Below are 20,748 nucleotides of genomic sequence, written 5' to 3'. Positions count from 1 at the left end.
ACTCTATGAGAAACTTGAAAAACTCTGCCCTTCTTCATGGTCTGCAAAAGTTATACCTGCCAGCTTCTCAGATGCGCTTAGCCCAACTTCACTGGTGTCAAACATTTTGACACGATTCCTCTCCCTCAGCCTTAGTCACCTACACAGTAAGACAGATGCAAAAATTAGTCTCATTTTCTACTGACACTTTTAGAGGGGGGAGGTGACCAGAAGACACTTCATCAAAGACATCAGAATGAATGGAGAAGACTGGGGGTGCTTATGAAAAGCTGTTACATCAGTACATTATAAATTAAACATAGCAACCTCGCTGTGCCCTCTTTGTTTCGGAGGGCTTTGTTTTTTTATAATAAAACTGCTAAATCACAGTTAAAAGTAGAATGAAATGAAATGAAACCTTAGTTATCCACACTATCTCCTTTCTTAATGACCTGAGGATGCAAGCACAATTGCCTGTGGGATAAAACAGATGCAACAGCCACAACACCTCTGGGATACAGAACGAGTAAGCTCCAAATAATCAACTTTAGACAGGGACAATGGATGAGATCAAGTTTCACTCTCTTGCAGGATAATTAAAGGCATGTTCTGGTTCTGGCTCTGCCACATACTGCACTGGGAAAACAAGAGCACTGCTGAACTATCCAGTGTATTCACGTGTTACAGTGGAACGTCCTGTTGAAAATCCTTACAGGTTATACGTTAAAAGTATAAGTGCTGCTCACAATGGACTGTTTTCTTACTCACTGTCAAAATTACCTTTATGATGATCATAAAATAACACCATACTGAAATACACTACAACAACATTCAGGCTGAATCACATCATGGGCATTGTCTTCCTTCTGGGAAGAAAAAAACAACCAGGAAAAGAAATAAGGGGTTGAACCAAGAGAAAAAATGGGTGAAGAATTAAGCACAGCAGTAATAGTGATGACAATCCCTTCTGCGAGATCCTCAGGAAAGCTGCCAGAAGGTAATTCAAGATCTCAAATCCAAAGAAGCATTTTGGTCACAGACGTGAGACAGGCGCTGCTGCAATTCAAACCCTGATTTCACTCAGCCACAGCTCATGCCTGAATACGAAGGACAGACTGGAAGGGAAGATGCAAAGCAAAAGGGCAACGGGAACCATTAAACAATAGGTGAAGGTGGCTTTTCCAGCTGATGAAGAAGGACAATAAAGTCAGTTCTCTCATGCACTACTCTGGCCTTATCATGCTGCGGAGGGGGTGGTGTTGGTGCTGCCATCACGAGCAGCTCGGGGAAGAAGGAGGCCTTCCCCGTGCTGAATTCTGTGCTGTGATGCAGCAGCTTTACAGGCAGGAGAAAGAATTATTATTAGCAACAGCAAGTGGGCACAGCAAAGGGAGGAATATAGCTACTGACATCGCCCTTTCCTCAGGGACTGTGGAGCTCCAAGTGAAAAATACAAATAAAGTGCAACCAGCAGTAACTTGGGCTCCCCCCTGGTTCCAGAGGTAACCCCGCAGATCAGTGCTTTTCTGCCACAGACAGTCCAACAGCCCACCTATACCAGAAACATCACCTACTGAATTTTTTGTTCTTGCGTTGGATGCTTTCTGGTTTCTTTCCTGCAAAGAAACTGTTGGGCTGTTGCATGTGACAAATTTTTTTCTTAAGTAGGACACGTTAAAAAAACTGATCTCCAGTGTCTGCAAAAGGAGACGCTGGAACGCTGGTTTAAGAGACTGCTAAAGTAAGTCAGAAAATGGTGACTCCCAGCAGAACTTATTCTGTCAAAGGTTTTGCCAATCCCCCAGGCCATACAAGGCAGAAAAATTGTGCTAGCCAAGCACTACACTTGGCGTGCCAGCTTCTTTCCAGCGCACTCCCAGAACACGATTCCAGGTTTGCTTGGCACAATATATACTAGATGCTACAAACCCATCCCACTGCAGCAGCCGGGGTGGGAGAGCTCGCAGGCGTCGCAGAGGACGGCAAGGCTGTGCAAAGCAGCTGGAGCTGAAGGGCAGCAGGAGGGGGTATGGGAAAGGGATGAAAGTTTCATGACGCTAGCCAGTAATTTAAAGTTATGTGTCACTTACATCACCCTTGTTTCCACTTCCCCGTGGATTGCCGTCTTTTGGCTAAGGTTTTCCAGGCTCAGCTGGAAGAGAAACAGAGCAGTGAAGTCAACAGCATGCACTCCCTACCGGCCTGCCCTCGGACTGCACAGCAAGGCACGCTTCGTGAATGGAAAAGGAATGCTCTGCTTGAAGGAAATCAAGCTGACAATGGAAATCAAGCACAGACACGTTAATTAACTGTATTACCTGCACCTCTGCTTACCCAGAGTTACCACCCAGCCAGGATCGCTGCAACCTGCCGTTCGGTTGCCTGGTGGAGGCAACACCTCAGGAGTGCATAAACTTTGTGGAGCGAGGACAGGTAGAATCAGGGGCAGGGTCCTAGAGCTGCACAGCAGAGCTGGCTGGGTGCTGCACCCTGACCCCCCAACAGAGCATTTGTACAACCGATCTGCCTTTGAGCCACTGCGTCTGCTTGGTTGTGGAATCATCAGTGGCTCCTGCCCTCCAGCCAAGCTGGACAGCCTCATCACACAAGCACGTAGAGGATAAAAGCTGTGAGCACCTATCAGCAGTGCTTTATCTACTTCACCTCAGTGGTCACTTGAAAGAACAACTCTCTCCCCACTAGAGCATCAGCATTAGACTTAGAACTCTCCTCCTGTGCAGAGGTAAACAACCTCAATTCAAAGCCTTGAGCGCACATTCGGTCTGCCTGGTATCTTACCAAGGAAATCAGAGTCTGTAGCACTGAAGACAAGCAGTACGGGGTACAGAGAGTTTGCACACAACACACAAACCCGTAGGACTCTGTAAGGATGCGCATGAGCGCATCTTTCAGAAGACACTTTCAAAAATCAGAATGCGTCACTCATTGTATCACTGAACAGGTGACTTCACACACCTTAAAAACACTGACGTCCACGGTGTTCCAGGCTTCCAAAGATAAAGTTCAGATGTTAAACATTCACACTGTGCACAGGAACAAATTTATCACAAAGCAGACAGCTGATCGATGCGACCCAGTGAAGCTTCTTGGCTAAAATTAGAACAAGAATCTGTATTTTATTTCAGGCTCCAGTCGTTTTCATTACTGATCCTCCAGCATCATCCCTTAAATAACCTGTACGCAACCTTCTGAACAGGACAGCAGATGCTGAAACAGGACAATCCAGAATGGGTCATGCTGGGGACAGGTCAGGAGGGAGAGGAAGGGCACTCTTTTTTGGAAGAAAAGCTCTTGGGTTTTTCACCCTCCCACCTGAAGACAGCAAACTGCAAACCAAGCAGCAAATGAGGTTGTCTCTCCTCGCTTTTCATCCTGACACATCTCCCACAGCGTCGGTGCAAAAAGGGGATGTGATATAAAGCCAGATGCCCAGTTGGTACGTATTTCTTATCTGCAAATTAATAGCGCAGATAAAACCTAGACCTTGATCGTTCCTACCCGAAGCTTAGTACCACCATGTCTGAAATCTCTGAGAAACATCCAGTCATATCTTTGTCAAGCAAGATGTCAATCTTTGCTCTCTGTTGGCCTCTCCTTTTCTTCTACAGACTGGCATACTCGCCTCTTGGGTTTTCTTTCAAAATTTTACTGCACTTTTTGGCAAAACCATCTGTGCGTTTCCATGTAATCTGCTGAGAGTGCTAGTCCTGACAGGGCCTCAGACAACACAAAATGAGCCAGAACCCAAACTCATTCCTCGTGATACAAGACCTGATTCTCCACTGAGAGCCACTGAGACACCCCTCAGTCCTATTCACAAAACACTGAAACAGAGAACAACCCCCACGCACACAGGCTTGTTGGCATCGAAACCTCCAGCGACCGCTGGAGTCAGCAGCTCAGAGGGAACGGCAAGGGGCACTCCTGTATCAGACCGTTTCTTTATAAGATAGACGGAGAAAAAAAAGGATGTCTTTATAATTCCAAGGTTTTTAGTAACAGCTGGAACCAGAGACATCTCTCATCCCCAACCACCGTTCACCTCAGGGCACGTCTGCACTGCAGTGGCTGCAGCTCTTCCAGACGTTCCAGGCTTTTTCAGCGACTCCCTTGGATGCTGCAGGAGGAATCTGCGAGCAGGCTGGGATGCTCCCACGCCACTGGCAGGGTCCATAAGCCAGGAGGACAGCAACAGCCAAGTCCAGCTTAAAGGACGACCACGCTGCTTCTGCGCCAGCTACGCTCACTGTTTCTCAGCATACACAATGAAAAGGACTTGGGCAGAGACATTTTTTGTTTGAACACCACAAGAAAAAGCAACTTACAACAAAACTTAAGAAAGAGAAACAAGGAGCTATTTCACTTAGCTGATAATGCTGCTCAAACTGTGTTCTGTCTGCCTGGGCGCGTGTTTATTTCCAAAGAGCTCTAAGGAGAAATGCAGCATGAACTAGGAGGGTGGAAAACTTCTATTTCATAAACATACTGCAGTGTGGCTGACTGAAAATCACCTGTAAATGAAACTTGTTCTGCTCCAACTGGGAATTGCCAAGAAAGTATTTGTCCTGCTTTTCTATACACCTACTTTTATATACACCTTGCAGCAGCAGTCCTGGCTCTGAAGATTAAGCAGGAGGGAATGCATTTAAAGAAAAAGAAAAAAAAAGCCAATATAAAACCAGCTGCACCTGTGACACCAGCACAGCCACTTCTGCACCAGCAGTCATTCTCTTGCAGAGGGAGGAAGCCTCGTCCCACGTCGACCTGCACGTGGCCCTCCTGATGTTTCCCTAGCTCCAGCTCTCCTGTCCCAGCAAAGGGATCCGCTTCAGCTGTCCCGGGGCTCCACACACGCAGGGGCCAGCCAGGTGCTTCCCACAGAAAAGAACGGCTCTCTTCTGTCTGTCCTTCTCTTTGACAGATGCTCTCCTTCAGCCTCCTCGGAGTTCTGTGGACACTACAGCTAAACAATCTTTGGGACCTTCCTCCCTACAGCAACACTGCTTACACTGGACAAGGGATTTAAAAGCTGCTTGCAGAAGAAAAAAGAGGAAGCCCGACTGTGCAATTGCATAAACTTTGTTTCCTAAAAAGGGGAAAGGAGAGGAGAGGAGGTATACAAGCTAACAAGATAAAAACACGAACTCACAGCTCTCCACACTGCTATAGTGAGGGGACAGCAGGCACAGTTACACAAGAACTTCACTACTGCAGACCGAATGATTAATGCTACATGAACGTGTCGTTAGTTCCTAAGAAGACCAGAAGATTTGCAGACCCTGTCTGATATTCAGAGTTACCGTAAGCAGCCACTTCTGCATTACCTCCAACATCTCAGCAGGAAGAGGGAAACAGCCAGCACCACAGCTTCACCTGCATCCCAAGGCAAATGGGTTTGAATATCCAGCATATAGTGTCAGTACTATTATTTTAGCTTCCAGTAAGCACTTAGTCTATAGAATCAGACTTCTCATTTGGTTTACAAGTCTTTAAAAATCCCTCCATTGCTTTCAGCACACCTGTGTGCATCCCACACTGCAGCTTTTCTGCTCCCAGAAAAACCCAGAGCTGCTCATTAACGTCGTACCATGGAAACCGTGCTGTCCCCTCCTGCCATCTGCACTGAGATCATCCAAGCCACACCTTACCAGCAGACTCTTCTCAACCCACTGTGGGCGGACTCTCTTTAAATACAAGAGAGATGATATCACCATGGGATGCACGTGGCCTTTCCCAATTACCTTCACAGCACAAAACTTGTGTTTCTCTTCTTCATGTTCCTGCCACTGGCAATTTGTTCCAGCTTTGTCCGTTCCGTGCCCTCTGTGATCCCTCTTTCACTGCAGTTCACGACCTCCCGTGTACAGGATGAACTCACAGCAAAGGCTGAAAGCGTCACCGCGGTTGGGCTCCGCTCTTTGACCGGCTTAACTAGTTTGCTACTAAGAATGAGCTCAAGCTCAAAGTCAGGCTGAGGCAGAGTTTTTGGGTCATCAGAGTCCAGGATCCTCAGAAGATGGTTCGGAAGCCATGTGGAAGAGGGTGCAAGTTGTTTCTTTCACCCAAATTCAAACTGCCAGTCTGTGGTGCCTGCACACCACCTACGCGGTACTGGGTAATTGTTTCATTGTACGAAGGAGCGATGGAAGAAAGAACATCAGGGCAGCCTACGGCTGGCAGGGGTGGGAGGGGAGGAAGGGAGACAGAAAAACACCATCAGCTGCGGAGGGCTGAGCTCTGTGTATTTACATTTCACAAGCTAAGCTATTTAGTGGTTTATTTACACACAATGTTCTTGGAGCGGCTAAAATGCCAGTTGCGTTTTATCTTGATTTTGTGGCAATGCACATAAGCCACGAAATCACAGAAAGAGTCTGCAAACGAGTTATGAGCCTCGTACATCTGGAAAAGCACGTAAGCCGCTCTGAGAAGGGAGAAGGGTTTCGGAAGCACAGGCACTACAAGGGTTGAAACGCATTAGTTGTGACAAGACACCAAAGTACAACCCAGGGACTCAGAAGCAGCGACCGAGTCGCAGCACAACAGCGAAGGCTGCAGGGATCGCGCATCCCGGTGTAACTCCCGCGGCCAAGCCGACCTCCAGCGCGGCGCAGCGGGGCCTCGGGTCTCTCGGGCTGCCCCTCCATGTTAGAGCGAGGAGGGAATCGCAGGCAGCTCCATTTTATGCACACGCGGTGGCAAAGAGCCAACACCACTGCTGCCTGAGCCAAATCTGGGCCCCCCTGAACTAAGCCATCACCTAAAAGCAGGGCGGAAAAGCACATGCCTCTCGCGTCTGCAGCGGCCAAGTTCCTGAAAAGCATTCGAGTTACAAGATCTTTTTTTCCTTTCCTTTCTTTACTCAGAAAACAACCGATGTTTTAACTCTTTGACGTATGCTCATTAATTCAGAACTGAATGTTTGCTATACAACATAGCTTGATGTTAGAGTGACGGAGAGACCTTAGCAAGCCGAATCATTTCCTAGATGGCCCAAACGGCAGCTCAGGACAGCGTCTGATCTGGAGGGCACTCGACGTCTTGCCAGCATCCTCAGCCAACGTGTCCATGGCTGCTTTCCAACTGGAACCTTCCTCTCACAAAGAGAACGCAGCACACGCGAGGAAAAGCTCGGTTCACTTCTTCCTTCCAAACTGATGTCTGGGGGTAAGCTGCCTGCAGGATCAGGGACTGCACAGAGAGCATCTCCACTCTGGGAACTCGCCCTCCTGAGCAGGAACTGCTCCTGGACCGTTCCTCTGCCACACAGCACGGAAATCCCTGCTGACTTCTGCTTTAATTATAGTTTAAAAAATTCAGCTTCCAGTCTGTGTTCCATTATAGTAATAGCAATAATTAAAAATACCTTAAACAGCGAGTCTTCTAAACCTGCAGTTCCAACGAGGCTTTTCGGCACCGCGTGTTTCCTTTCCTGACTGACATCCTCAGGGAGCCAGGTTGATGGTTACTCTATTCTATTCCCATTGCAGGGCTGCACTGCACTCTCTCTGCACATGTAAACTGCTAGGTAATATTTGTGTTGGCAACTAACCTACATAGTTTACGGAATCAGACCTCTATTTGACCCTCCATGCAGCTCCCACACACAATTCGGTCCACTTCTTTAAAGTGCTTCCTTCTGCTCCAGCAAATACCCCCTTCCACATCTCTGTTTCCAGCCTGTTTAAAAACTACAAAACCCCAAAACAGCTTGTGTACTTAAAGAAAGCAACTTCGCCACAAAAGCCAAGCTTGTGGAATGTCCTTATGCAAGAATACCAAGAAAACTACTATAAAACTTGCAGGTACAGGTCTTGGTTTCCTTCTACAAAGATTGCCCCAACTGAACATTTCTAAGAAAAAAAAATATGAATAGTTCATTGAGAAATGACATAAACACACGGATTGCTGAAACAGGGCTCTGACAGCCGTATCGTGCTTTGGGATGCTCTGTGTGTGCGTGCGTTTTGTTTAAAATATAGGTAAATTTTAGCTATTTAGGCAACAACATCACCTCAAACACACTTTCACAGCAGAACTCCTCCTTCCTTGCCCAAAGGACGCTACGCAGAACGAAGGACAAGCCAACAAAGCAACGTGTCCAGATGATGAAACCAATTCCCATTATCCATTTACACCAGGGCAGTTTACCAACAACTCCACGTAAAGCCAACGGAGCTAAACCAGTGCGGACGCGCAGCGAGGGGAGGTGAGCCGTGCCCGGCACACGCCGGGGGAGCGCAGCTGCAGAGCGAGGACTGTGCAGTCCCATCATGTGACAGGAGCAGCGCTGGCCGCACAGCGAGAGCCGCGGCCCCGTCCTCCCACCTGCGGAAATCTGTGCCTGCCATCCAGCATTACCCACCACAGAATTTAGTTTCAGTGCAGGACCGACTCGGGTTACGAGCTTCTCAATGTTCTGAATCATCATTCTCCATTTTCATCACCACCCTCCACCAAATAAAAGAGAAACACAGAATGAATAGAAACACAGGCAAGCTCAGGATTCCTGCTGCTAAGCACTTGCAGCGTTTATCACTTGTAGATCTAGTTTTCCAACCAAGCATGGTGAATACAACACCGTGCTGCTGCCTGGATCGTTCTTACACGTAGAGCTGAGCCCACCCAGCATCCTTGTGATCGAACCCTCCAATGTTCGTAAGGCTCGTGGAATGCCAATTGAATTTTCAAGCAGTATCGTACCTGAATATCAAGACAAAACAACAATCGCAATCTCCCTTGTAACACAGTGAAGTATTTCTTCCCTCCACGTAGCTTCTATGAATGGTTTTTATATTTTCTGCAGCAAGGCACCTGGCCATCACGTTTGTGCACGCTCCCTGCATTTTTTGGCAGCTCAGAATGATTAGTGAATTATGCTCTTTGCTTCTAATTAAGTGACTCATTGTTTCTTTAATTTAACATAAATTGTGATCCCGTTTATCAAAGCATCTTAAAGAAGACTGACTTATCTGATTTGAAAACGAAGCATCTATTTTTCTGCTAATATGATCTACAGTCGGGTGTCACGCCGCTTCATCGCTCCCACAACAGCCCGAGCGAGAGAAGTCACAGCCGCTACGCAGCGGGGTTCACACAAGGTGAGAAGGCGCACCGGCAGTAACCGCATCCGCCAACTTCCACAAAAAGATCCGTACCAGGATGATCTACAATTTCCGAAGGCTCCTACCAGCCCCGTGCTTCTGTTGCTCACAGGAATGGTGGGGGAGCACCCGCACGCTGGGAGACTCGCTCACACTCGCGTTTCAATCACCATACGGTCCAACACGGCTGCTTCGCGTTAGCTTAGAGGAGGTGCTGGGAATTACGGATTGGGTTTGGACAGCTCGTGCAAAACCAAGCCATTTTTTATGTTAAGGGATCCATTTTGCAGGCTGGAGGACTAGAGTTGCTCAGCTGAGATACAGCTTAAGCGCAGAAGCTTGGAACGTGGTTATTAAATCCTAGAACTGCAACTCGGACTTTGACGAAAACGGGTCCTATTCTGCGGTGGGAGATCAGACTCAGGCTCTGAAACCTGCAGTCTCAATCCTGAGTGTTTTCTCTGAGGCAGCCTGGCATTTTATAGCCAGCAACAGGCAAGAAACTGGGGGTATGACACCACACAACAGTCGCCCAGCTTCTCTCCCCAAGAGCATTTCACACCACCCGCTCTCCAAAGCATTTCTGGGTGCAAACCAAGAATTCGGTGAAGAGCGAGCCGCCGAGATAAAAGTTTAAAATCAGATCAATCCATGACAATCCTGTTGAACTCGCACCACGCAGGCGGCTGTTGTAAAACCCAGCAACATTTCACCCCAAAGGGTTTGTTGCTGATGCAGAAACACGGTACCTGTGGGAGGTGAGTGGGAAGGGAGCGCGGGGAACGGAGAGGGGGGCGTTTTTGTGATTATTGCCATTACGCTGCGAATCAAGGCCTCACAGACAGCGTGTCACATCGCTTCTCGTCTCCATTAGCAGCAGACAGCGCTGAGAGCGGCTCCGTGGCACCGGCAGCCGCCCCGCCACCGACCCTGGCTCCTGCAGCGCCTGCCGCCGGGAGGGAGCGATGGACGGACAGACGGACGGATGGATGGATGGATGGATGGATGGCCCTGCCGTTGGGAAGGAGGGATGGAGGGGAAGGAGGGATGGAGGGGAAGGAGGGATGGAGGGGAAGGATGGCCCTGCAGCCAGGAATGAGGGGAAGGATGGGGGGGAAGGATGGGGGGGAAGGATGGGGGGGAAGGATGGGGGGGAAGGATGGGGGGGAAGGATGGGGGGAAGGATGGGGGGAAGGATGGGGGGGAAGGATGGGGGGGAAGGATGGGGGGGAAGGATGGGGGGGAAGGATGGGGGGGAAGGATGGGGGGAAGGATGGAGGGGAAGGATGGAGGGGAAGGATGGAGGGGAAGGATGGCCCTGCAGCCAGGAATGAGGGGATGGATGGAGAGGATGGATGATCCTGCCACTGGGATGGAGAGAGAGATGGATGGATGGATGGATGGATACTCAGTCCTGCAGCCAGAGAGGGGATGGATGGAGGGGATAGATGGTCCTACGGTTGGGAAGGAGGGAGGGAGAGATGGATGGATGGATGGATGGATGGATGGATGGATGGATGGATGGTCGGTCCTGCAGCCAGAGAGGAGGGGATGGCTGGAGGGGATAGACGGTTCCTGCAGCCAGGAAGGAGGGGACGGAAGGGATAGTTGCCCCTGCCGCTGGAACGGAGAGGATGGAGGGGATGGATAGCCCCGCTGCCGGGAAGGAGGGGAGAGAGGGGAACGAGGAGACGGAGGGACGGATGGAGGGAGAGAGGGACGGAGGAAGGGAGGGAGGGAGGGAGGGATGGAGAGATGGAGGAATGGAGGGAGGGATGGAGGGTCGCATGGGGGGAAGGCCGCCCCGCCGCGCCGCCCGCTGCCGCCTCACCTGCGCTCGCACCGGCGGGTCCCGGAGCGGCGGGGCAGGCGGCGGGGAGGCAGCGGCGAGGGTCGCGCCGCCGCCCGGCCTGCCCGAGCCCCGCGGCCGCCGCCCCGCGGGCCCCATTGGCCGCGGCTGCCGGGGCGCCCATTGGCCGCGGCCGCTGCCGCTCAAACCGGCCCCGCGGGGACGGGCGGCGGCGCCACCAACCGGCGGCACCGGGAACGGCACCGGGAGCGATATCTGCGAGAGACACGGCTGCGGCAGCAGCCACAGCAGCTGCAGCAGCAAAACCAGCTGCAGCAACAGCAACGGCAATAACAGCTGCGACGGTAGCAGCAGCAACACAGCTGCAACAGCAAAACCAGCAGCTGCAGCAGCGACAGACGCGGCTGCTGCAGCGAAGGCAGCAGCAATAACAGCTGCAGCAGCAAAACCAGCTGCAGCCGCAGCAGCAACACAGCTGCAACAGCTGCTCCTGCTGCAGCAAAACCAGTGACAGCCGCAGCAAAACCAGTAACAGCAGCAGCAAAACCAGCTGCAACGGTTGCAGCAGCAGCAGCGGCAATAACAACAGCACAACCAGCTGCAGCTGCAGCAGCAACACAGCTGCAACAGCAAAACCAGCAGCTGCAGCAGCAACAGAAAACCAGCTGCAACAACGGCTGCAGCAGCAGCAGCGACAGACACGGCTGCTGCAGCGAAGGCAGCAGCAAAACCAGCTGCAGCAGCAGCAACACAGCTGCAGCAGCTGCTCCTGCTGCAGCAAAACCAGTGACAGCAGCAGCAAAACCAGCTGCAACGGTCGCAGCAGCAAAACCAGCTGCAACAGCTACTGCAGCAGCAAAAGCAGCAGCTGCAGCAGCAACAGCAAACCGGCTGCAACAACAGCTGCAGGAGCAGCAGCAACAGCAGCAGCAAAGCCAGCTGCAACAGCTACTGCAACAGCTACTGCAGCAGCAGCGACAATACCAACAGCAAAACCAGCTGCAGCTGCAGCAGCAACACAGCTGCAACAGCAGCTACACGGCTGCAACACGGCTGCAAGAGCAAAACGAGCTGCAGCACCAGCAGCAGCAGCAGCGGCGGCACCCAGAGCTGCAGCAGCCGCCCGGGACGAGCCGCAGCCCCGCGCGCCGCCCCCGCCCTCCCAGACAGCGCCCGCGGCCCGTACCACCGTGCTGCCGACTTGGGGGGGGGCCGGGTACGCAGCGCCGCTCACAGGCTCCTCCCCCCGCCGAGCCGCGCATTGGTAGGATCCGCGCGGCCGCGCCCTCCGTCTCCTGACCCCGCGCGGCTTCCGTCCTTTCCGCCGCGGAGCCGCCGCGATGGTGAGTGCTGCCTTACCTCTCCCGCCGCAATCCGGCCCCATCCGCCCTCCCGCCGCCACCCTCGGGCCCGGTTCCCCCCCCGCCCGGTTCCCTCCCGGCCCGGCGCCCCGCGGTGGGGGATGAGGGAGGGCGGGGGGCGCTGGGGAGGCCTTGGCGGGGCGGGGGGCCGGGAGTGGGGCTGAAGGCCTGTCCGCCGCCCGCAGGCCAAGATCAAGGCCCGAGACCTTCGCGGGAAGAAGAAAGAGGAGCTGCTGAAGCAGCTGGATGATCTGAAGGTGGAGCTGTCGCAGCTGCGTGTGGCCAAGGTGACGGGTGGAGCCGCCTCCAAGCTCTCCAAGATGTGAGTGCGGGGCTCGGGGGGGCGGGAGGCCGGGGGGGCCCAGAGGCGCCTCTGCCGCCCGCGTGGCTGCCTCGTGTGTGGAGGGAGCGAAAAAGACAGCGTGGAAGAGAAACGGGTATTGTAGGCCTGAGAACCGGTTTGTGCGTCTGTGCTCGGATGCTGAGCTGAGGCGTGCCGGGAGCTAGGGGTTTGCTAACAGCGTGGGCCAAGGTGAGTGACTTGGCCACAGCGTGTGCTCGTTTTCTGTGTCCTGGGAGTTAAATCTGTGGCACTCGGCATTCCGTCTGTTCTCAGACATGCTGTTTTCTCTGCCTGCAGACGTGTGGTGCGCAAATCCATTGCCAGAGTCTTAACTGTGATCAACCAGACCCAGAAGGAGAACTTGAGGAAGTTTTACAAGGTAAATCCAAATGCTCGACATGGTGGGCTCTGTTCTCTTGACTGTTTTCAAATGTGTAGCTTGTTAGAAGGAACTAGTTTTGTAGATTGCTACCTGGAAGCTTAAAACTGAAGAAAAAGTGTTTGTGTTTAGTTTTAAGCTTCTCTGGTCATGATTCCTTTTTAAATATTGCAAGACTACCCTGAATTCTCTCAGCTCAGTGTGAATGTGCTTTTGCCGGGAGAGTCTTCTGGTCAGCATCCTTTCTCTGGGGCATACAGTACTTTTCTAGAGGTTGCAGTTTCCAGAAATAAATAAGACTTTCCTAAATTGTAATGACGTTACAGGTGACTGAGGAATTTCTTATTTCAGTAAGTTCCTATATGGGTTTTAGAATATTACTTTTTGGGGCTTGAGTTACATAGGATGGGAAAAAACAACTTCTCAAGGGCTGTTGGAAAACTGGGACCTGAAAAAGTAAGCGTTACTTAAACCTGAGTAGGAGCTTGTATAACTGGTACAAAAGCTGTAGTTGACTCATGTGTCCCAGTGGAGAGAAGTTCTCTCAAACTTTTAGACTGTAACGATAGTCCTGGTAAAAAGCATCTTCTAGTGCTGCTGTTCTTACAGGCAGCTCTGCTCTCAGTGAGAGAGCCCCTGACTGCTGCCTCACAGTCTCTCCAGCTCAGCTTGTTGTGTGTTTCTGCAAACAGGGCAAAAAGTATAAGCCCCTCGATCTGCGGCCGAAGAAGACTCGTGCCATGCGACGCAGACTAAATAAGCATGAAGAAAATCTGAAGACCAAAAAACAGCTGCGAAAAGAACGTTTGTACCCTGCCCGCAAATACGCCATCAAGGCATAAAACTGTAGTGTGCTGACAGTTCATTGTATCAGCTGCATCTGTCTCATTAAATAGTTTTGTTTGGAAGCTGTCACTGGTGGGGTTTTTGGTAGCAGTGGGATAAAGAAGCCATCAGCTCTATGGAGAGGATTCAGGATTTGTGGGAAGTTTATTAGAACTTCTATTTCTAATGAAAACACCAGCGTAATTCTCAGTTTAAGATTGTTTTTGTCTTTGAGGAACATGCAGATGAGTACGGGTCTGTGAAGCTGGTTCAGCTGAATGTGTAGGAAGTACTTAACTTGAGATTGTTGGGGAATGGGAATGCTACGCAGGTGTTTACAGCAAGTCAGTGTTCATCACTGATGTTTTACATGTTGTGCCAGTGTTCCAATGTTATGGAGATGAGCTGATCTGCTGAGGTGTTTTAGCAGAATTCATTTAAACTGAAGAGCTCCATCAGCACTGGTGGATCTCTGTCCTGCTGGTTGTAGTGCTGTAGTCCTTGCCTGTCTCTGGTGCCAGTGGTGCTTTGCCTGGCCCTGCTGGCAGACTGGGCCTTCAGACCAGCGCCTCACGGCACTGGGGGTGCTGCTGCAGCCACCTTCCCAGGAAACATTCTTGTCAGTTGCAAAGCTGGGTTCTGGTGTCCCCCTCCAGGTTTGCTCCCACTGAGAGCTAATTCAGTCTTTGCAAAGAGCTCCTGGGAGTCAGCGGGTGCTTTCAGGGTGAAGGCTCCACCTGACATCGCCTGTCTGCTGGGGCGCATTTGGGGTGAGGGATGCTAGCCTGTCAGTGCCCTCACCCTGGAGTTGGAGCATAAAGAGAATGTATTTCTATCTGTGTGCAGGTGTTTTGGATGAGAACAGACTGACCAGCCTGTTATTGGCACACAGCATCACATGCTGTGGAGTGGGAAGAGCGGAAGCTTCATTCCAGCTGAAGCGTTATTAAAATGAAAGGGCTGTGATAGTTTCAGAGCAAGTGCTTTGTGTGCATGTGGAGACTCATGAAGGCCAAATGAAATTGGGAAACAGGACTTGAGAGAAGCTGGTTGACCTAGAAGATTACCTCTCAGGTTTCCAGGCACTCCCAGATCTCAGGGTTCCACGCTTTCAGCTGTGAAGCATTGAACTAGTTAAGTGGTTTGTCTTTCCCCCATGGAGATCTTTGGAACCAAAGAGATGGAACTATGATTCCAAAGGCCTTTTTTGGTTCTGATGTAAGGAAGAGATACACAGTGCTGCTCAGTCATTAATGATGCAGCCGTCATGGTTTGTGTTAGTAGAGCTGATGCAGTATAACATGAAACATTCCTTACCCATTGGGGAGTCCTTAGATTGGATCCAGGTTCTGTTTAGGAAAAAGATGGTAATTCTGCTTGCTGAGCTCAGCGTAGATCTGAAAGATTTTTGAGCCTCAAACAAGTTCTAACCAGAGTGAGGTCTGATGATGTGTGCTGAAGTGAATTTCCCGTATATCAAGCTGTTATGAGGGATAGCTTTACACTGATGCTAATGCTGGCTGTGTGATCGCTTTGTTCAGAGCTTAGAATGGCCCACAGTGGGATAGGTTTGGCTCTGGAATGGGAAATGTTTGGCAGCAGAGGGGACGCAGGCGGGCACAGCTGTGGGCCAAGCCCCACATGGCTCCAGGCTGCTGAAGCGTGCCGAGAGATGGGGCGTTGTGTGTGGGAACTGGCTTCTTCGGCTCATGTTTGTGTTGCAGGAAAGGCGGGCACGGGGACAAAATGCTTTGCATGACCTTTCACAGGTGCAGCCCTCTGCAGAAGGAGCGCAGCACTGTGAGGGTCCCAGGTCCACATGCTCCTGTCCTGGGAGCCTGATGCCGGAAAGCGGGGAGAGAGGTGGATTCTGTGCTGGGAATCAGGTGGGCTGGGGCAGCAAAACCCACAATCACCAGGCACTGAAGGTCCAAAGGGAAGTCCTGGGTTTGGATAGCATTGTTGTGCCCAGAGAAAAGCCCTAACATGTGCTGAACTGCAGAGACAAAATGAAAAGCAGTTTGTGGCGGATCCCTAGGAATGTCTTGAGGTCACAGTGGACAGGGTTATGCTGGTGTTTGTGTCTCTGCAGTCATAGAGCTGAGATCATTCAGGTTGGGAGACTCCTCCGGAGGTCTGCAGTGCAAGTGCCTGCTCGGAGCAGGGCTGCCTCTGCTGGAGAATTGGTTTGTACAGCTGCTTGATGTCTTAACGGGTTCCGTTGGGATCTGCTGTGCTGCCAAAGCTCTCCTGTACGTCCTCATGAAGGGAGAGCAATCTGGAGGGTGCTGTGCTCCGTGCCAGCATTCCCTGCCTGGAGCAGGCTTCACTCCTGCCTCCTGCACAGAGTGTGGGGTGGCTCCCATGGGAGAGGGGACACTGGTGCTGCGCTCTGGAACAGGAGTAGGTGACCTGTCAGGTAGTTTCCATCGCACCTAGTCGATAGGAGAGCAGCTCTGGCTTCGCTTTGTGCGGAGCCCACAGTGGCTGCTCGAGAAGGTAAATGGGTTTCTGGCACCACACTGAACCCTGGGGCTGAATTACCCCGTTCACCTGCAGAGCGGAACAAACCCAACCAGTCCGGGGCTTTTATGGGAGCTGCCCTGGGCCGTTACAGGACATGACGTGGACAAGCAGCCCTGGAACAAAATGAATGCAGAGGTGAGGCAGTGGGCTCCACACAAGCTTCCCCAGGGCGTGGGGGGAGGATGCAGCTCCTCGCAGGAGCTGCTGCTGTCATGTTGCTTTGCTGGCTCTCCAGCCAGGGGAGGGGTGGCCGGTGGCAGAACCCCCTCGGCGGGCAGCCCCCTGCAGCCCCCAGGGCTGCGCTGCCCTTGGGGGCCCACGCAGCATCACCCCATCGCTGTGGGGAGCTGGGAGTCCTTGAGGTGCTCTCCTGGGACCCTGTTGCTCCCCCGTGCTGACCCTGTGCAGCTGCTGATGCTGCTGGGTTTAGCACCAGTGTTTGCAGAGCGTCAGGGCCTCTGAAGCTCTGACTGTTTATTTTTCCTTGTAACTGAAGATGTCCCTCAGCATTAGATCAGAGTTCCTGGGGAGAGCTGTTCCTCAGCAAATAAATAATTTCCAGGGTGGGGATGGGAAGGAGGAGCAGCCGGCAGCTGCGGGGCATGGCCCGGGGCTGATGCCACTGCGCAGGGAGCCCTGGCCGCGCACCCAGAAAGTGTTCAGCGGTACCAGATGTTTCTCTTCCCAGCACAGCAGAGCCTGGCCAAGTCTGGATGGTGTCCTGGAGCTGGGAGGACCTGCTCCTCGGCCTCATTCTGCAGCTTTGGTTGGGACAGGGGCCTGGAGGAAAGCAGGGCTGCAGAGAGGGCAGGGGCAGATGCGGGTGGGGCAGGGTCTGGGTGGAGGACGCTGAGCTCCACCTTGCTTGGCTGGTGTTGGCTGTGATGGACGCAAACGCTTGGTCTTCTGACGTTCCTGGCATCGCTCCCGTCACCTCCCAGAGGTCACCTCCCTCCTCCGGGGTGGCTCCTCCGCAGCACTGAGCACTCGTGCCAAGGGCTGACCGTGGTTTGTGCGTGTGGCGGGGTGCAGGAGGCGGCACAGGGCGGCACGCACGAGGCGCCGGGCAGGGTGGGAGCTTGGGACCCCCCAGCGTGGGTGAGGAGCCCTCGGCCGTGCCGCCCGCTCCCCTCTGGTACCCGGAGCAGCAGCCTCCATGCTGCGTGCGAGCAGCCTGGCGCATCTGGCCGACAACAAGCCCTGCGTTGTGGGGAAAGGCCGCGTCCCCCCGGCGGCCCAGGTCTGCCCGGGGCAGCCGCCCGCGCCCTGCCCTGAATGCCCGTTTTGTTGGCCGGGCTGGGGGAGGCTTTGTCCCCGCGCTGTCCCCGTCCCGCTGCTCCCATCAATGCGGGCAGTGTCTGCGTGCCGGCGCTGTCCCGCTCGCGCCATCCTCGGGGCTCCCAAAGGTGACCCCCGGGCCCTGCGGCGAGCCGGAGCCCCCCGCTCCCTGCCAGCACATCTGCAGGGGCGAGCAGAGCCCCGCAGCCCTCCCCGTGCACCAGGCTTGGGGGCTGGCGGTGGCAATCCTGGGAGCAGGTTTCCGTTTCCACAGGCGAGTGAGTCAGCGCGGCACCGCCAAGGCCCGTGGCTCCCCACCCTTCCCTCCGTCCCCGCCATCGCCCTTTCCCGCTGGCACTCGGGGCTGGCAGCCTTGCCCCCCCTTGATCCTGCGTCGCTCTGGACACCGAGCAGGGCTCCCAGCAGCACCACGTCCCGCCATGGGATCCCGTGGCTGATGGGATGGGGACCAGCACGAGGGCTCTGAGCCTCCTGCCCTGGCGACAGACGGTTCTCCACCTCCCTCCAGTCCCAGGGGTGGGTTCATTCCTCACCTTCCCCCCTCTGCCCTTTCTGGCAGCCTCTCCCAGTCCCGCGGTGCGGGGAAGGTGCGTGCGGAGCCGGCAGCGCCTGCTGCTCGCCCGACCCGTCTTGTTTGGCTTGGTTGACACTTGTGTCCCGAGCTCCCGCTAAGCTCCCGGCTGCAGCTTCATCGCGGTTACAAGAGAAGCGGCTCCTGCTGCCCGCGCAGCCCCAGCCAAGGGGAAGCGCTTGGCCAGGTTTGATGCGGGGCGGCCAGGTGCTCTCTGGGGAGGCCTCCCCAGCGCCCGCCTGGCCCTGGCTGCAACGAGCTGGCGGGTGTCAGCGCCGCCCGGCACGTCCCAGCCCAGGGGTGTGGAGGGCAGGGCCGCGTGGGCAGAGCGGTGCCCGGGAGCCGGGACACGTCCCTGCGGAGCAGGGAAATGCCTGCCCTGCCAGGGCTGCCGGCAGCAGGGCCTCTGCGGAGGGAAGGGTCACGGAGGGCAATAAAAATAGATCCCTGTGACGAGGGCTCTGGCTTTGAAGCGCGTTTGCAATGCAGGCGCAGCCTCAGGCCTCGCTTCCACCTGCTGCCAGGGGCACATCACCCCGATCCCTGGGCTGCAGCCCCCGGGGGGAGATAGGAACGGAGGGAAGGGCCCGATTCCCCGGGCACCGCGGCTCGAGGCTGGTGGGGCAAGCGAGGCGGCCGGCGGGCTGGGGAGGGGGCTGGAGAACAGGCCTTAGGAGGAGCGGCTGAGAGAGCTGGGGGTGTTCAGCCTGGAGAAGAGGAGGCTGAGGGGAGACCTCATTGCTCTCTCCAACTCCCTGAAAGGAGGTTGTGGAGAGGAGGGAGCCGGGCTCTTCTCCCAGGTGACAGGGGACAGGACGAGAGGGAATGGCCTCAAGCTCCACCAGGGGAGGTTTAGGCTGGACATAAGGAAAAAATTTTTCATGGAAAGGGTCATTGGTCCCTGTCCGAGGCTGCCCAGGGAGGGGGTTGAGTCCCCTTCCCTGGAGGGGTTTAAGGGACAAGTGGACGAGGTGCTGAGGGACATGGGTTAGTGTTTGATGGGAATGGTTGGACTCGATGATCCGGTGGGTCTCTTCCAACCTGGTGATTCTATGATTCAAAGCCACCACCACCAAAACAACCCTATCCAGGAACCGAGAAGGGAGTGTCCAAGCCCCACTGCCCAGCTTTGCTGAGGGCCTTTTGGAAAGGAGCCTCAGCCGCCCTCCGCTGGGCCCTGCGCTGCTGTCACGGGGTCTCCGGGCACCGCAGCCCCTCAGCATCCCCGTCTCAAGCTTCATTTGCTGCTTGCTGCTGAACAGAGAGATTTTAATCTTTTAATCACTTTATGAGCCAAGGTGGTGCCGGCCACGCACAGGAGGAATGTCTGGAAGTCAGCAGCGCCGGGCGCAGCGGGAGCCCGTCCTGCCTGGGGACCCTCGTCCTCCCCAGCCGGCATCGTCCTGCGCGGGACTGGGATGAGACCAGGACCAGGTATCGTGGAGCACAGCCCAGAACCATCTGGTGAAGAGCAGACACACATCCCTGCGGGCAGCAGCAGGAGCGAGGGAGGTTTCTGTGTATCCCAGAGTCCTCGTGTGCCGCTGCGGGATGAGCCGCAGGTGAGGAGCAGCGCAGCAGGACATCTCCATAGCCCCATCCCGGCTGTGATACCCTGACGTGGGGATCAGGGAGACCAAAGGACCCACAGTGAGCCCACAGGGAAAGAAAAGCCTCCTGCAGATGGTTTATCAGTGGGGAGCTACAGCTTTCTGCCCTGCGTCGCCCCACATCGCCCCACGATGCTCCAGTACGGAGCATCGCGGGGCGATGTGGGACGACGCAGGGCAGAAATCGCATCACATCACCCTGTCTTACCCTCCCTAGCTGCAGGTTTAATTACCCTCTTCCCCAGTTTTTCTCTCGAGGGGAGCATAGGTGCATCCAGAGCCCCGGCACAGAGCCGTGGCAGCCCCCACCGGAGAACAACAAAGCCCTGGAATTAGAGATGTGCTGGGAGTTTACTTTACCGCGAAAAAATGTCAGAAATCTGTATTGTTTGGACAGGGATTTGCTGGGGATCGTGAGATAAAAGCCTGGATGGGACCCAGCCGGGGTTGGGGGAAGGCAGCCAGCTCCTCTCTCGTGGTGGGGACCCGCGGCCGAGCCAGGGATGGAATCATAGAATCACCAGGTTGGAAAAGACCCATCGGATCGTCGAGTCCAACCGTTCCTATCAAATATTAAACTATGCCCCTCAGCGCCTCGTCCACCTTAAACCCCTCCAGCGAAGGTGACTCAACCCCCTCCCTGGGCAGCCTGTTCCAGTGCCCAATGACCCTTTCTGTGAAGAATTTTTTCCTAGAGCATCCTGAGACGTGGGGCTCTGATGCCCGGTGGCAGCTCCGAGGAGTCTCCTGCAGCCTCTTGGCACACTCGGAGGGTGCATGGGGCCAGCTGTGCCAGGGGCGGCCGCAACGGGGGCTGCAGGGCTGCTCTCCCCTTGCCCCTGGGGCCCCTTGGCAGCTCCACGCTGGCAGAATTCAGCAGCAGCGCGAGGGCAGCTGCTCCGGCTGTGCCCACGCTCAGC

At 54.1% G+C, this 20,748-nt stretch overlaps 3 protein-coding genes across 3 annotated transcripts in view; 1 reads left to right on the top strand and 2 right to left on the bottom strand.

Annotated features, from left to right (window-relative positions):
- SCAI (suppressor of cancer cell invasion) overlaps positions 1-12,176 on the bottom strand; it is a 42,045-nt gene extending 29,869 nt beyond the window's left edge. Inside the window, exons 1-2 of the mRNA XM_069873645.1 lie at positions 12,101-12,176; positions 10,936-11,089 (exon numbers count right to left, since the gene is read on the bottom strand). Of these exons, the coding sequence (XP_069729746.1) occupies positions 10,936-11,089; positions 12,101-12,176 (230 nt within the window). The remainder of the gene's footprint in view (positions 1-10,935; positions 11,090-12,100) is intronic.
- The window catches only part of GOLGA1 (golgin A1), an 80,322-nt gene that overhangs the window by 46,809 nt on the left and 12,765 nt on the right, over positions 1-20,748 (bottom strand). The gene's annotated exons all lie outside the window — the stretch shown is intronic.
- RPL35 (ribosomal protein L35) lies at positions 12,171-13,905 on the top strand. The gene is made up of 4 exons (XM_069873494.1): positions 12,171-12,257; positions 12,461-12,597; positions 12,916-12,997; positions 13,690-13,905. The coding sequence occupies exons 1-4, from the start codon at positions 12,255-12,257 to the stop codon at positions 13,837-13,839; spliced, it is 372 nt and encodes a 123-aa protein (XP_069729595.1). The 5' UTR covers positions 12,171-12,254; the 3' UTR covers positions 13,840-13,905.

Source organism: Phaenicophaeus curvirostris, chromosome 20, assembly GCF_032191515.1.
Source record: "Phaenicophaeus curvirostris isolate KB17595 chromosome 20, BPBGC_Pcur_1.0, whole genome shotgun sequence".
Taxonomy (NCBI): domain Eukaryota; kingdom Metazoa; phylum Chordata; class Aves; order Cuculiformes; family Cuculidae; genus Phaenicophaeus; species Phaenicophaeus curvirostris.
Note: the sequence above shows the minus strand (reverse complement) of the source record. Positions and strands in the feature narration are given on the sequence as shown.

Excerpts from the sequence above, each read along its gene's own strand:
- RPL35 (XM_069873494.1), top strand. Across the intron at positions 12,598-12,915 it reads GCCTCCAAGCTCTCCAAGAT|ACGTGTGGTGCGCAAATCCA; the intron begins GTGAGTGCGGGG and ends CTCTGCCTGCAG. Across the intron at positions 12,998-13,689 it reads ACTTGAGGAAGTTTTACAAG|GGCAAAAAGTATAAGCCCCT; the intron begins GTAAATCCAAAT and ends TTCTGCAAACAG.